This window comes from Juglans regia, chromosome 11 (assembly GCF_001411555.2).
Source record: "Juglans regia cultivar Chandler chromosome 11, Walnut 2.0, whole genome shotgun sequence".
In the NCBI taxonomy this organism is placed as follows: domain Eukaryota; kingdom Viridiplantae; phylum Streptophyta; class Magnoliopsida; order Fagales; family Juglandaceae; genus Juglans; species Juglans regia.
Window position 1 is genome coordinate 31,634,085 of NC_049911.1, and position 14,517 is coordinate 31,648,601.

At 36.4% G+C, this 14,517-nt stretch overlaps 2 protein-coding genes across 2 annotated transcripts; one reads left to right on the plus strand and one right to left on the minus strand.

Moving 5' to 3' along the window:
• Window positions 1-2,193: 2,193 nt before the first annotated feature.
• On the plus strand, window positions 2,194-9,863 carry LOC108984819 (probable pectin methyltransferase QUA2). The gene is made up of 9 exons (XM_035695712.1): window positions 2,194-2,882; window positions 3,563-4,277; window positions 4,369-4,501; window positions 5,050-5,290; window positions 5,664-5,889; window positions 6,091-6,266; window positions 6,409-6,712; window positions 7,359-7,497; window positions 9,145-9,863. The coding sequence occupies exons 2-9, from the start codon at window positions 3,571-3,573 to the stop codon at window positions 9,301-9,303; spliced, it is 2,085 nt and encodes a 694-aa protein (XP_035551605.1). The 5' UTR covers window positions 2,194-2,882; window positions 3,563-3,570; the 3' UTR covers window positions 9,304-9,863.
• A 676-nt stretch (window positions 9,864-10,539) lies between these two features.
• LOC108984818 lies at window positions 10,540-14,278 on the minus strand. Its single transcript, XM_018956884.2, has 5 exons — window positions 13,947-14,278; window positions 13,133-13,566; window positions 11,697-13,023; window positions 11,457-11,603; window positions 10,540-11,354 (listed from the first exon to the last, which is right to left on the minus strand). Exons 2-5 carry the CDS (start codon window positions 13,184-13,186, stop codon window positions 10,828-10,830), a joined length of 2,055 nt encoding a protein of 684 aa, XP_018812429.2. The 5' UTR covers window positions 13,187-13,566; window positions 13,947-14,278; the 3' UTR covers window positions 10,540-10,827.
• Window positions 14,279-14,517: the final 239 nt, after the last annotated feature.

Consider the following 14,517-nt stretch of genomic DNA (forward strand, 5'->3'; position numbering starts at 1 on the left):
ATCTCAGCTGAATCAGTCAACCAAACATGACTCTAGTTTTTAGTTATTTATTTTTCAAAATATTTTAATTTTTTTAAATGTGACATATCACATTGGCTTTTTAAATGTTAAGAAAAAACATATTTAAAAGTAAAATATATAGATTAATACGTCTAAAGATCAAATTATAAGAATTATTTTAATATTTAAATTGCGTTAAGGCTGTGAAGTAATATCAAATATTTTATAAATAATAATGAATGAATGAATTAAAATTCATTCACTATTATTTTATTATTACGTTCACATATTTTTTTATTATTATACACTATTATTTAATATTCTATTCAAATTATCTTGAAAAATAAATAAACATTTTACGATGTCGTCCGTTCATTCATGGAATACAATACCGCGTTTGCATCACTACATGAGTGGCGTGAGTGCGAAAGTAACAAACGGGCAATGAAGACAGAAGAGGGTGGTGACCGAAAAGAAAGAAAAATTCTCTTTATGGGACACGCACATATCCCGCCGGTCGCGGTATGCCCTACGCGTAAACCTTTCACGTTTCGCACACCGACACATCGACGCGACGACGCGCCAGGGTGGGGACCTTCACCCTCTTCGGTGCCCCTCCAAGTTTTTTGTGACGCCACGTTGACTCCCATCGTCGTCACGCATATACACACTCCAACTTCTTTGATCTGTAAAAACGAATCATTCCGTTAAGTGTTTTATTTTTTATTTTTTTAGAATAATGTATTTCTTTCTTTAATCATAGAGAGAAATTAAAAAATTAAAAAATCATTTTCATGAAACCAAGTCCCCCCCCCCCACTCAAACCCGTTATAAATTAAATATTATTATTTAATGACGTTTATGATGTGTTCTGTATCGACTTAAAAATAAAATAATTTATAAATATTAAATAATATATAAAAATTTAAAGTGAGACTATCATTCTTATTAAACCACATAATTTAACTATATATATTAAACAAACATACTTTTAAATTATAAGAATTAAAGAGGTTATATCAATAAATATTAGATAATATATCATTTTAACAATCGGTAACATTTTTTTTTCCATTCTATAACTCTTTTTTTTCTGATTTTTTTCATTTAATAATTAAATAATTTCACATTTAAAAATCTTAACAACCAATGCGAGGAATTTACAATGAAAGCAAAATCTCAAAGACTCAAATTAGTTCGAAGATGAATTATAAATTTTTATAATCTTCTGTCCTAAAGATATCTTAATTTAGAGAAAGATATACATATTATATAAATTTCATAATACTAAATGTTGAATATACACTATTTAGAAAAAGAATATACGAAAAGTGTCGTATCATTTTTTTTTTTTGGAAATTGTAAATTATATCTAGACAACAAATAATTATTGGAAACTCTTCATCGGAGGTAGCCTTTGCGGCTATGGACCGTGCCGAGCTTAAGGCGGGCCTTGAGAATGATTAACCTGCAGTAATTCCGGTTGAAAATTTGTCTCAGAACCGTTTGTAACTTTGTATCGAAATAAATTTAATCTAGTCTAATTTTAAATTAAATTTAATATTTAAATATCAAAATCTTAAATCATTAAATTTATCTCAATTTAAAATTTATTTACACGTAAAATTCGTAATTTTTTTTCAACTTAATATTTATTTATATACAAGATACATAATTTTTTTTAACTTATCATAAATACATTTAAATTTATCTTAAAATCTAAATACATTTAAATTTTTCATAATTAAATTTTACAAAATTCACTCCTCCTTTTCAAGTCACTATTATTCCTTAAAAAAAATTAACAAATCTCAATTCAACGTAGACGGCCTGCATTTTGAACCCCCAAAAGCTCATCATTTCGTCTCCACAATCCCTACACCGACGACAGAGACATCATGGGAAAAAAAACAGTGCAAAAGAAATTGGTTATTTTTTTTATTATTAAAATTTTTGGAGCAACGAGAAAAATTGAGTTATTATATTACGAATGTGCGAGCGCGTGGAAATATTAAATAAGTGGAGCCAGCGAGAGCAATAGCTCATGCAAGTGCGAGGGAGGTGTATGGAATTATGAATTGAATAAAGGACGCAAAAAAATTGGCAATAAAGGAGGAGTCTAATAAAGGAGGAGTCTTTGGAGTTTGGAGTCCGACAAATAAGACGCAAGTCAAATGTAATCCATACCCATATCTTTCATATAATTTTTTAGGCACTCCTCTTTTGTCTTCCTCTCTCTGTATCAGATCTACCATACATACGAAACTACGTGACAGCAAGTAAAAGGCTTGTGCATTGAAATGTTCTAAGAGGGGAAGGTGATTCACCAAAATCTGCAGGATATTCGGGAGAGTCAATTCCGCGGGGGAGCTTCCTCTCTGTTTCTTTTTAGTTTTTCCAGATAAACTATGCTGTGAATGGGGATTTTGTACGCTTGACATTAATAATATTGAGAGAATCAGGTAATTAACGGGAGACTTGAAGACTGTACATTATTTATAACAAGAATATTAATTATAGCTAGTTTACAGGGGTTGGAAATATTTTTCTCCTTACATTTATTATGGGGATGCCCATTTTTGTTACTGTATTTTGGATGGTTTTTCTGATTTAAAAAGGAAAAAAAAAAATTATAAAGCAAACAACTTGTTTTCAAGCTGTGTTCGTGATTGGATCGGTACAAAGTCTGGTCACTGCCGCTCTCGCACTGTTTGTGCCTCTCTCTTCCACTTCTCTGAAGCGTTCAGTACGGCGAAAGAGAGTGAGAGAAAGAGCCAAAGAAAGACAATAGTGGGCGTTTGTGGCTTAACCAAACAAGCCACTCATGAATTCTCGCTGATTTTCAGGGTCTCCCTCTCCAGCTCTACCACCCATAGAGCAAGGTAGTGTTTGGTTTTCGACTACTTTCTCCCACTTTTGCTTGATACGTTTCTGTTTTGATCTGATTTTTAAATAATGTCTGATACTTTTTATTATCGATTGAATTGATATAAATGGGATTTGTGATCGTATTTTCCGGGTCCGGTTCAGATTTTAGTAGGATATAGTGAACCAAGGTGAAGCTTTTAAAGGAAATGGTGTGGCGTTTTGTTACTTCGGGGCTATGGGACTAACTTAAGGTTTTTTTTTTGTTATGTTATGGGGAAATGTTTCTGATTCCCTTCGTTTTCTCTGAATCTCAATTACTGTTTTTTACTTTTCTGGGTGACGAAAGTTTCTCCTTCTTGTTGATTCGATTTGTGGATCTCGGATCGTAAATTGTGAACTGTATGCAATGACGCAATTACCTTATACTTCATTTTTTAGCTCGTTCGAGTGAAAAACTATTCTGTGTTTGCATGCTTCTTAAGATTTTTTTTTTTTTTTTTTTTGTGTAACGTTTCTCGGCATCTCTGATTCATGGGTTTTAACTCGTTTTTTGAGGGGGGATTTCTTCATTTCTTTTTACTGTGGACTCTGTTAGAGTGAAAGTATTTCCTGGTTTCTCAGTTTATTTATGAATTGTCTTTTTTTTTTTTAATCTTTTTCCTATTGCAAATTTTTCATGTGGTTTGGTTTCCAGGTCAGAGGATGTCCAGGCCTCTGCATAGAGGTGCATCTGGACCACGGATCTCTGGTAGCAGCAATGATTTGTGCGACTCTCAAATGAAACATAAAACAGAAAAGGAAGAGTTGGATAGAAGAGGTTCTTATCATAGTTGTTTATTCCTGAAGTTTCCTTTCCGGTTACTTCTCCCAGATAATTATACTCCCAAATATGGTATGGCGGAGAATGACTTTGCATCTGATTCCTTGGTCGTTGGAACTCAGCGAAGTAGGCACAGATTGACAATGCTGCTTTTAAAGTTCAGTCTGATATTGATTATAATTCTTGCACTCACTGGATCCTTTTGGTGGGCGATTTCTATCTCTACAACTTCGAGAGGTCACATATTCCATGGTTATAGGCGACTCCAAGAGCAACTTGTTTTAGACTTGTGGGATATCGGGGAGCTTTCTCTGGGTTCCTCAAGGTTGAAAGAGTTGGAATTCTGTCCTCAGGAGTTTGAAAATCATGTTCCTTGCTTCAATGTTTCGGCCAATCTTGCTTTGAGCCATTCTGATAGCAATGAATTCGACAGGTTCTGTGGGCATGAGCCAAGGCAAAATTGCTTGGTTGTTCCACCACTAAATTACAAGATTCCTCTCAGGTGGCCCACTGGAAGAGATGTCATATGGTTTGCAAATGTCCAAATTACCGCACAGGAGGTAATGTCCTCCGGAAGCTTGACCAAGAGGTGAGCAGAGCCTCTTATTAACTCAATTCTCTTATATGAACTTGCATTCTCCTTGAATTTTCTTTTATTTCTTCATTTCACATGGTTGCAGGATGATGATGTTGGACGAAGAGCAGATCTCCTTCCGCTCTGCTTCTTTCATGTTTGATGGCATTGAAGATTACTCGCATCAAATTGCAGAAATGATTGGTCTGCGAAATGAATCCAACTTCATTCGTGCTGGGGTAAGTGGTTATTTACTTTATGTTCAAATCCGCATGTCAAACATGTTTTTTGTTTTATTTTTTTGGTTTTCCTTCCCTGTCATCCATTTTGTAGTCATATTCTTTTGTATATAACTCTCTGGCCTCGTGGTGACTTACTTATTGGCATGCACCTATTTTTATAAACTGTTGGGGTCCATGCTAAATCACCACCCTGGATTGTAGGGTATGCCTTCTGAAAAATAAAGAGAGTTATGGATCTTTTCATCCAGGTTTGTGTGTACTGTTTGATTTGTCAAACATGGCAGATCATTTTATAGTTTACGTTGCAATCATTTTGACATGATGGTTAGCATCATATTTTAGCATATCTTTCTCCATTCTATTTACTAAAGCCCTAAATTTGGGGATTGTGCTGTATATATATGTGCCAATGCAGTATGCTTACTAATATCCTTCTAGTCTATGGACATGGTCTCTTTCAAATTGAACCAGTTCTCAAATACTTGGACACTGTTTTCCCTTATCTGAAATCATGATTCAATGTGATTACCTCCTAAATCTTGCAGGTTAGAACCATCCTGGATATAGGATGTGGTTATGGTAGCTTTGGAGCACATCTCTTTTCCAATGAACTCTTAACCATGTGCATTGCAAACTATGAGGCTTTGGGCAGTCAAGTTCAACTCACTCTTGAAAGGGGTCTTCCTGCAATGATCGGTTCCTTTATTTCGAAACAGTTACCATATCCGTCTCTCTCTTTTGATATGTTGCATTGTGCACGATGCGGCATTGATTGGGACCAAAAAGGTAACAATTTGAGGTTAAATGTCAAGCAGATATTAAATCAAGGAAATGATTTATTTTTGATTGGTAAATCAAGGACATAATTGAATAAAGATTCATGAAGTCATTGGCTATATATGGGAATGTTTATCCACAAAGGCAAAGATGCTTCTTCTACAAATTTGCCTTCTTTTACATTTTTTTCCCAATAAGATACTAGATTTCTGGTGTCCAAGTTACTAATGAAAATTTTCAAAAACTTTAGAATTGTTAAATCATGGAGGCTTCATTTTTTTGATGTGAAACATATTGGAGAGTGTTTTTTAATCAGAGACATTTGCTAACGCTTGGCTTTTGAGTTGGTCTCATTAACCTACATTCATATTATGTGGTACAGATGGTATTTACCTGATTGAAGTTGATAGAGTATTAAAACCGGGTGGATACTTCGTCTGGACATCTCCAGATACCAATTTCCAAGGAGTAATCCGTACCAAAGAGCATAAAAAAATGGGGAAGTTCGTTCATGATTTTGCAGAAAACCTTTGCTGGGAGATGTTGTCACAACAAGAAGAAACTATTGTATGGAAAAAGACCAGTAAAAGGAATTGTTATAGTTCAAGGTAAGACAACTAGCATTACCTCTATAAAAAAAAGACTTCTAGCATAGGATACACTTGAACACCCACCCACCCACTCACACACATATCTGTGTGCATGTAGATCTATATGTAGGTGGACATGGATATTGTAGAATATGGGTGGTCTAGTTTGTAAGTATTAAAAGCTAGTCTTGATTGGTAGCATGACCTGCTTGTGGACAGGAAACCTGGTTCGGGCCTTTCTATATGCAGCAAAAGTAATGATGTCGAGTCTCCATATTATCGACCCCTACAAGCTTGCATAGGTGGAACTCAGAGCCGCCGATGGATTCCAATTGAAGATAGGACGGCCTGGCCATCGAGAGCTAACTTGAATAAGAGGGAACTTGCTCTCCATGGTAATTCGTACATTCGTACATTTGGTCAAAACTTCGAAGCAGCAAACTAACGATAATAAATTAAAATATAAATTGCAGAGAAGGAAAATCTTTACCCATGTCCCTTTGCCTCATTATATTCCATTTTTAAATTTTTTGTCAGGTCTACACCTGGAAGAATATGCTGATGATACTGATCACTGGAAAACAGCAGTCCGTAACTATTGGTCTCTTCTGTCACCATTAATATTCTCAGATCATCCAAAGAGACCTGGTGATGAGGATCCCTCACCACCTTATAACATGCTTAGAAATGTGCTAGACATGAATGCTAACTTTGGCGGTTTCAATTCTGCATTATTGGAAGCTAAGAAGTCTGTGTGGGTCATGAACGTGGTCCCTACAAATGGACCCAACTATCTTCCCTTGATCATGGATAGGGGTTTTGTAGGTGTATTGCACGATTGGTAATGCCTCCTACCATTTATTTTTCTCAGTATCAATTATACATGTTGATATTGGACTCTCAACCAAATATTATTTAATTGCTCCACGGCTTCATCTATATGCAAGGATAGTATATTGGTGAATTAGTTTAGTTAGTGAGGTCATGTATCGATCAAGTTACATGTTATATGTCTGCTTTGTAACTGGAGAAATAAAACATTCATGAGGAAGTGCATCGATTTGAGTTTTATAGCCATTCCAATAAATTGGAGCTTTTGATTTAGTTTGGAATTGTGATGAACAAGTTTCTGAAAATCGTATTGCATGCAAATGAATATACCTTCATACAAGAAACAGAGTACAGTTCAAGGAACCTATGAAAAAGTGAGTGTTTTTTTATGAATAATAAAACTAGACGGTATACACATGTAGAGTATCTGTATGCATGAGCCTAAGTAAGAAAAGAGGCTAATGCTATGAAAAAATGAGTGTTACTGCAGAATGATACTTTCAAGTAGTAAATATGATTATAGGGAATTAATTTATCATTTGCTTCATGAAAAAGTCGGTCACCATATTGTGCTTCTATCTAGCAATATTATAAATAATCTATGCCATATTTATTGTTTTGTCTTGTATTTATGATATAATTTCGTTTCCCTTCAGGTGTGAATCTTTTCCAACATATCCAAGAACTTATGACTTGGTCCATGCAGCAGGACTTCTATCCCTTGAAATTGGTCAGCCACGCAGGTGTACCGCGCTTGATCTGTTCTCTGAGCTTGATAGATTACTTCGTCCGGAGGTACCAAAACATTGACTTTTTTGTAATTCTTTCTATATTTTGATCAAGGGCAGCTTCAAAATCAATTGCCATAGGATTATCTATTGATTCAAATGCTCATCCCCAAGGCTTCTTTAAGCACTACTTGAACATGTCATATTTTAAAAACCATTTTTTTATCTGTTACAACTGACAGTAAAAAGTCATGAAATGTTTGGAAATAATTTTCATCTCATCATATCTCATCTCATCTAGTCTTGTCTCATCGTATCTCATCTTATTTCATTCTCAAACATCACTCAAACACAAACACTTTCAAATTAATCATTACAAATTTCCAAAATTATCAAACAAAAAATAAAAAACAATTCAACTTTTTCAAATCCTAAAATAAAAATTATATTAAAAATTTATATTCTAACAATATTTTAACTTTATAATATTTGTTATTCAATTTTTTCTCTCATATTTCCCAAAACTCAAAAAATACTTAACTGAAACTATTTCACTACTATTCACAAACCATCGTACTACTATTCACAAAAATTCTATCTCATCTCATTCCCCAAGCATCCCCGTAGTCCATTACAAACAATGGCCCCCACCCATAAGAACAATGTTTTAAAGAAGAAAACATTAGCTCCTCCATTGTTCTCTCACGGTTTTCGAATCTTCTATCATTTTGCTCCCGCCAAATACACCAACACATACAAATAAAAACCATTTTCTAGATTGTTGCAACTTGTGGATTACTTCGGAGCCCTCTCCAGCTTGCTAGAAAATCTACCAATCTAAGAGGCATGACCCATGATAACCCAATTCCTACAAAAAAGTCATCCCACATGGTCCTGGCCATATCGCAATGTAGAAACAGATGATCTACTAATTCACCATTCTTCTTACACATGCAAACACCAGTCCAACATCATTACCCGACGTTTCCTTAAATTATCTATAGTGAGAATTTTGTCTAATGATGCTGTCCAAACAAAAAAAGCTGCTTTTGAAGGAGCTTTTGTCTGCCAAATACTCTTCCATGAGAATGTGGGCATGCTTGGAGTCATTAAAATATTTTATAAACTAGAACAAAAGGAATGTGCAACTTGTTCAATAAAACTATGGAAAAAGGCATGCAAGTTGCGTTATGTTAAAAAATTTGACGAGGATCTATTGTCTATTGATAGCATTGGCTTGTATTACATCTTCTGCAACTTTACATGTCGGTTATTTATTAATAAAATAATAGGCAGGGAAAATGTAGTTGATTAATACTCTAATAGGAAAGTGAACATTGTACTGAGTGATGTAAAAGAACCTGCTGCTTGAACCAACGTTACTAGTTCATATAAAATGCTGTAGTAGGAAAAAAATTGGAATCATAAAACAGGGTTTGGGGATCCCAGATGAGTTTTATTTGGAGGCTTTGTTTGGAAACCTTGTGAAAATTGAATAAGTTCAATTTGTTTCCAATATCATTTGACTGAGAAAACCCAACTCAAGAATAGTGCAGCTAGAGAAAATCCAACGCTCAGTACATATATTAATAAAACGATTGTCGATATTTAAAGAAACCTTTGATAGTTATATGTTGGAAAAATTGCTGTCTTGGATTGTCTTTGCGTTTGCTCTATCTGGTTAAATATGCTGGCATTCATGGTTGCTCTGCAGGGTTGGGTGATATTCCGTGACACTGCTGCCCTTATTGAATCAGTGAGAGCTCTAACGACAAGGCTAAAGTGGGAAGCGCGGGTTGTAGAAGTGGAAAATAACAGTGACGAGAGACTTCTTATTTGCCAGAAACCTTTCTTCAAGAGACAAGCAAACTAATTACGAGTTTTCAAAGGGTGCCCTAGAAGCGACATCGTGGTATCAGTATTTATTTTCTGGGTGTTAATTAATCTTTCATAAAGCTCCTCCATGAAAGAAGGATTGAGAATTTTTTGAACAGAAGAATCAAGAAAACCGAGAGATAGAGAGACAAAAGAATCTGTTGTGGAATTGACCACAACTACTATGTAGCCGCAAGGCTTACATAGGGCAATGTAGGTAGCGCAGAACAAGTCAGAAGTACAGGATGGGATTTAATTTTCCATGTGATGTCACATTATAACTATACAACCATATGATTAAGATTGTGAAGATAATTACAGAATAATCCACGGCTGTTTGCTGTAGTATATAAAATGCTTGGCAGTGCATTTTTTGTTGAAAGAATTTGTTTTCTTATGTCATCTTTTTTCTCTCATCAGCAAGATGAATTATGTTCACCAGTGATTAGCCCCATTGTTATAGGTCAATTTTACTTCATGTTTGTAACATTCACATCGAATTATCTTTAAAGCAGCTAGCAGTGTGGTCTTTCTTAGAAAGGAGACTTTGTTTCTATACTTTCCATGGCTTGAGGACAGTTTCCCACTTTTATAGGCCGTTTGGTTCGGAGACTCTTGTATTCTTTTTGGTGTCTACATTTTTAGAAGTAGGAAAATGCTAGTATCTCGTTTGAGTTTGCCTCTTCATTTTGACCACTCATATGTTTAAATTTTTTTTTACTTAATTATTAAGAAAATGACTTTTAGTGTATTGATATATATTTTTTTTATTTTTAAAAATATTTAAATATGTTAAAAAATATGAAAAGAAAAAGAATAAAAAAATCAAATTTGTACTAGGCGGCATGCCCAGTGGTCATTGCTGGGTGGCAGCCTAGCACCACTCTTCAGAAGTATGATCTCTAGGTTCCATCCTAAGAACTTCAGAATGAAAATGATGAATAAATGATGATCGAAGAACATCAGAAAAAGTAATTCCTAAGAGGTTGGCTCAAATGGTAAAGACTTGGTTTTGGTGTTGTACTTTTTCTAAGTCTAAGATTCAAATTCTCATTGGTGCAAATAATTTCTAGGGACCATTGGGGAATTTCCACTTGATCTTGAAGTAAAAGGGCAAAAAAAAAAAAAAAAAATTTACCATGTTCTCATGGGCATGAATGATATATACTGAAGGGAAAAAAGAAGATTGAAGTAGAAGATCATCTATTGATTATAAATTGTCCAAAACCGTGTCTTAAATCATGCTCCGATCAAATTTACGATCCAATATGATTATAAAAAGAAAACCATAATATTTTGTACAAAGTTGATGCTCTTAGTGAATCAAAGCAAACAAGAATTTAAAGATCTTCTTCCTTTTTTCTTTTGCTTTTGTTTTTTTTTTTGTTTTTCAAAGATCTCGACACTGCATTACATTGCATTTCTACGACACTAGCATTGAACTACCAAACCCACATTTACCACAACGCATCACTTTAGAAAACTGAAATATTGAATAGATTCCAGGAGAACGTGAAAGAATCTAATGGGATGAAGAAGCCTGTGCAGATGGAGCAATCCTTAGGGATAAGTTCTGATGAGTTCGGTTCTTTGACCTGTTCTTGCTTTTCTGCGCAAAACTTGCACTGCTCTTATGTCCAATGGCAGAAAGTGACCTGCCCTGGCTCACTCTCTTCCCTGCTTTTCTAGAAGAGCTCGAACTGCTGTTCCCGCCGAGTGCAGCTTTGGCTACACTGTCCGTCAGCACCTCTCTTGCCCTCTGTGGTTTAATTGGCTGCTTGTTCAGGTACACTAGCTTTGGAAGGAGATCACAAACTGTTTTGCGCAGCTGGTCATCACTGATGTTGTTCTGGATCGAATTCCCCAGAAGATTGAGTGCCTGCAGAGTGTTGTAGTTGGCTACGAGCTGGCCCAGTGCTTTTGTTGTCGTTATTTTGTTGAAGCTGAGGTCCAGGACTGTTAACTTCAATAGCCTATGTAGCCCCTCAACATCACTAATCTTGTTCCCAGCAAGATAGAGCTCCTTGATTAATGTACAGTTCGACAACCCTGATCAAGTGAGTGAAAATCTAATAAGTTCATATTCAAACTGTCTAATGTTTATAAAAGTTAGATACAAGCTCATAGGACAAGCACAAACAGTACAAATACCATGTCCAATTCTAGAAATGCGGTTGTAACTGAGATCAAGCACCCACAGTCGAGTCAGTTCTCTTAGTCCTTCAATGGTACCGATCTTGTTTCTCGACAAATTGAGTGTGTGAATGCCCTTTGGAAGAGATCCGGGAGTAATTTGGACTACAATTTGAGGAAAAAAAACCAATTAGCTCAATTATGACTTCAGAGTGGGTAACCTATGAATATTTTCTGTTGTGTTGGGAGGGATATTACCTATGCAGTTATTTGATAAGTTGACGGATCGAAGACTGGAGAAGCTTGAAATGGTGGGGATAGCTTTTAAGCCAATACCAGAAATGTGAGCCACAGTAGATAATGAATTCAGAGACTGGATGATACTATTGGCATGCAAAATCTCTGCCGCCAGATTGATGCCATGCCTCCCACGGATCAATTGGGTTGTGTTTCTTGCTGGTGATCTACCATTCTCAGGAGAGGGGGGGAAGAGAATTCCATCATCATTTCCATGGCTATCATTTCCTAAAACTGGATATTCGATTTCGAGATCTTTCACCCACTCTTCCACTCTTGCAATGGGGGATGATTCTGAAGGGAAAGCGACCCATTGGTTCGCTTGCCACAAACCAGAAACTTTGTTATGAAAAGTATCCCAGCTCTTGAAAACATTATTGTTCAAGGAATCTCCAGTAAATGATCCTGGTGATGCCAACTTGCTCGATTCTATAACTCGGCTCGGTTCAAGTGTATCTGAAGAGTACCCACCTTGAGGTTTCAAAGCAGCATTAGTAGGAAGTGAGCGGGATGATTTCAGGGTCCGGGAATTGTGCAAGTTTCTATGGCTCCAGAGGAACAATTTCCACCACGATCTTCTACTCCTAGAGGGGAGAACTTGGCTTGAAGAATGCTTCTTCAACATCACCCTGTCCGCACTGAAGTGGGTCGTTTCAGATCTGGGGCTGCCTGTGTCAACATTCTCCCTCACCTTTTCAGATAACTCCTGCAACTCTTCAAAGGACTGCGACTTAGAGGGAGGCAACCGATCAGCCATCTCCCTAAAAACAGTCCTTGTTTCAACATTGGAGCAGGAGCGCTGAAGTTTTGGGGAAGGCCCAAACTCTGCTTTTGTAATGCCAGGATCACTAACATGTCCGTTTTGATTCATATCAATACCCTTCACACTCTCTTTCTCAATCTTGTCATCAAAATGGTCTTTCACCTGAGTATCAGGATCAAATGAATAGGATAAATCCAAGTTTTCGTTTCTGGAATATGAATCTTTGTCCCCAGAAATATCTTCATGAGCCGAGAGATCGAGGTCAGAGAAATCCCTCTTGATAGAGGACTTCTCTTCATGCTCGTCCTCCCCTTCATAAGCTATCTCCGCTGCCTCAACCCCAACAGGACTTTCATGGCTCATAACCTTGACGCTGCACTGAGAGTTGTTGGGATACGGTACCGCAACGCTGAAAGTCGTCAATTTCAACTCTTCATTTTCAGAAGATTTCACCGGGTGTTCGATCTTGACTTGCAGGGTTTGCAAACCCTTGCGTTCACCATTTTCCAGGGATTCCTCATCCCCCTGAAGCGAACAAATGAAAGATGATGAAGTTATAAAATCGAAAGTTAAGAAGAATTCCAGATCTGTCAAAAAAAAAAACATATTAACTCAGAATACGACTGATTCTCACCTTATCTTTCTTCTTCCTTCCAACACGTAAAATGAAGCAGCTAAATTTTGCCATTTTAGCAGACAGGCTTGCTTAAATCCTCGAGAGAATGGAAGCTCTAATTTTCTCTTTCCTCTTGGTTCTTGTTCGTCTACGCTACTGCTGCTCACATCTCTAATGGCGGATACTTTAACTATGGCAGAGAGATTCTCTATAAACAAAGATTACATCGGAGTTTTTTTTTTCCCTCATTTTTGAATCAAAAGTTAGCCGTAATCAATGGGAAGGCGTGAAACTAATGACAGAGTCCGACTCGAACACGAACGGAGACTGGGAAAGAAAGGACCAGCGCATGCCTTGGATCGAGAAAATTTCTCTATCGTGTCGGCCAGAGTTGTATTCGCAGCAGCTTCTCTCCAGAAGCTTCACCAAGCAACGTTTCTTCAAAAACTTTCCTGGTTGAGTGCCAAAAAAATGAAATCACAAAGAAAACGAAGCAGACCCCATATAAGAAAGCTCCAGAACGGGACAAACCCATTAAACAAAACATGCCCCGTGTCAAGCTTTGTGATTGCAAACATTAAAACCATGTCAAGAAAACCCCAACGAAACAACCCAAAACACGATCCTTGTCCGATACACAATTAAACCATATGGGCTACGTAGAGAATATCAAAACCCACTCTATACAAAACGACCTTTATTGATTTGGAAACAAGAAAGCGCCTCATCAACGTAAGTAGAAAAGAAAAATACCCAGAGGCTATTGAAAGAGAAAATAATCATGTACAGAAAGCTAAAGAAAAACCATGGGGTTATGGTCTGAAAGTGGTACCTTATGAAGCTGAACTCCGCCAGCTTGTCAATGGGACCTTAAACTGCAGCAGTTTTCGGCTGTACAACTCAGGTCAGGTAACAGTTTAACCTCGTAGATCACGACCAAGAAGACCAACACGAGAGAAATAGAGAGATCTGGCGGGTGGTGGTGGTAGTTGAGTCTTCATTTGTTTTGCGTTTCTTTTTATATTCACTTCTGTTGTGTATGAGTTGGGAGTGCGAAGAAGGGACGGAAATTAGAGACCGGAAATGCGTAGGGTAAATTTGTAAAATAAAAAGAGCGAGCGCAACACATACTCTCCTGTAACGCGGAGTCTAGAACGCCGGCATACATTCTTTATAGGATGCCTACTATAATATAAGGAAATGAATAATATTACTATGTTGTTTTATTTTGTCCGTTCAGTTTCATCGTTTATATATTTAATTTTTTAATACTTTTTTATTTTACTTATAGATTAAAAAAATAACTATTAATATATTTATATTTTTAAAAAATATTAAAAAGATATAAATAAAAAAATTAAATTTTGTAAAATCGTCCCGCTGTCATTGCTTGGAGACACCTA

Bases quoted from the DNA above. Each gene is read 5' to 3' on its own strand.
- LOC108984818 (XM_018956884.2), bottom strand. From the start codon at position 13,186: ATGGCAAAATTTAGCTGCTTCATTTTACGTGTTGGAAGGAAGAAGAAA. The intron at 13,024-13,132 runs GTGAGAATCAGT...TGTTCGCTTCAG, and splicing joins GAAGGAAGAAGAAAGATAAG to GGGGATGAGGAATCCCTGGA. The intron at 11,604-11,696 runs GTAATATCCCTC...CTCAAATTGTAG, and splicing joins CTTATCAAATAACTGCATAG to TCCAAATTACTCCCGGATCT.
- LOC108984819 (XM_035695712.1), top strand. From the start codon at position 3,571: ATGTCCAGGCCTCTGCATAGAGGTGCATCTGGACCACGGATCTCTGGT. The intron at 4,502-5,049 runs GTAAGTGGTTAT...TAAATCTTGCAG, and splicing joins CCAACTTCATTCGTGCTGGG to GTTAGAACCATCCTGGATAT. The intron at 7,498-9,144 runs GTACCAAAACAT...GTTGCTCTGCAG, and splicing joins ATAGATTACTTCGTCCGGAG to GGTTGGGTGATATTCCGTGA.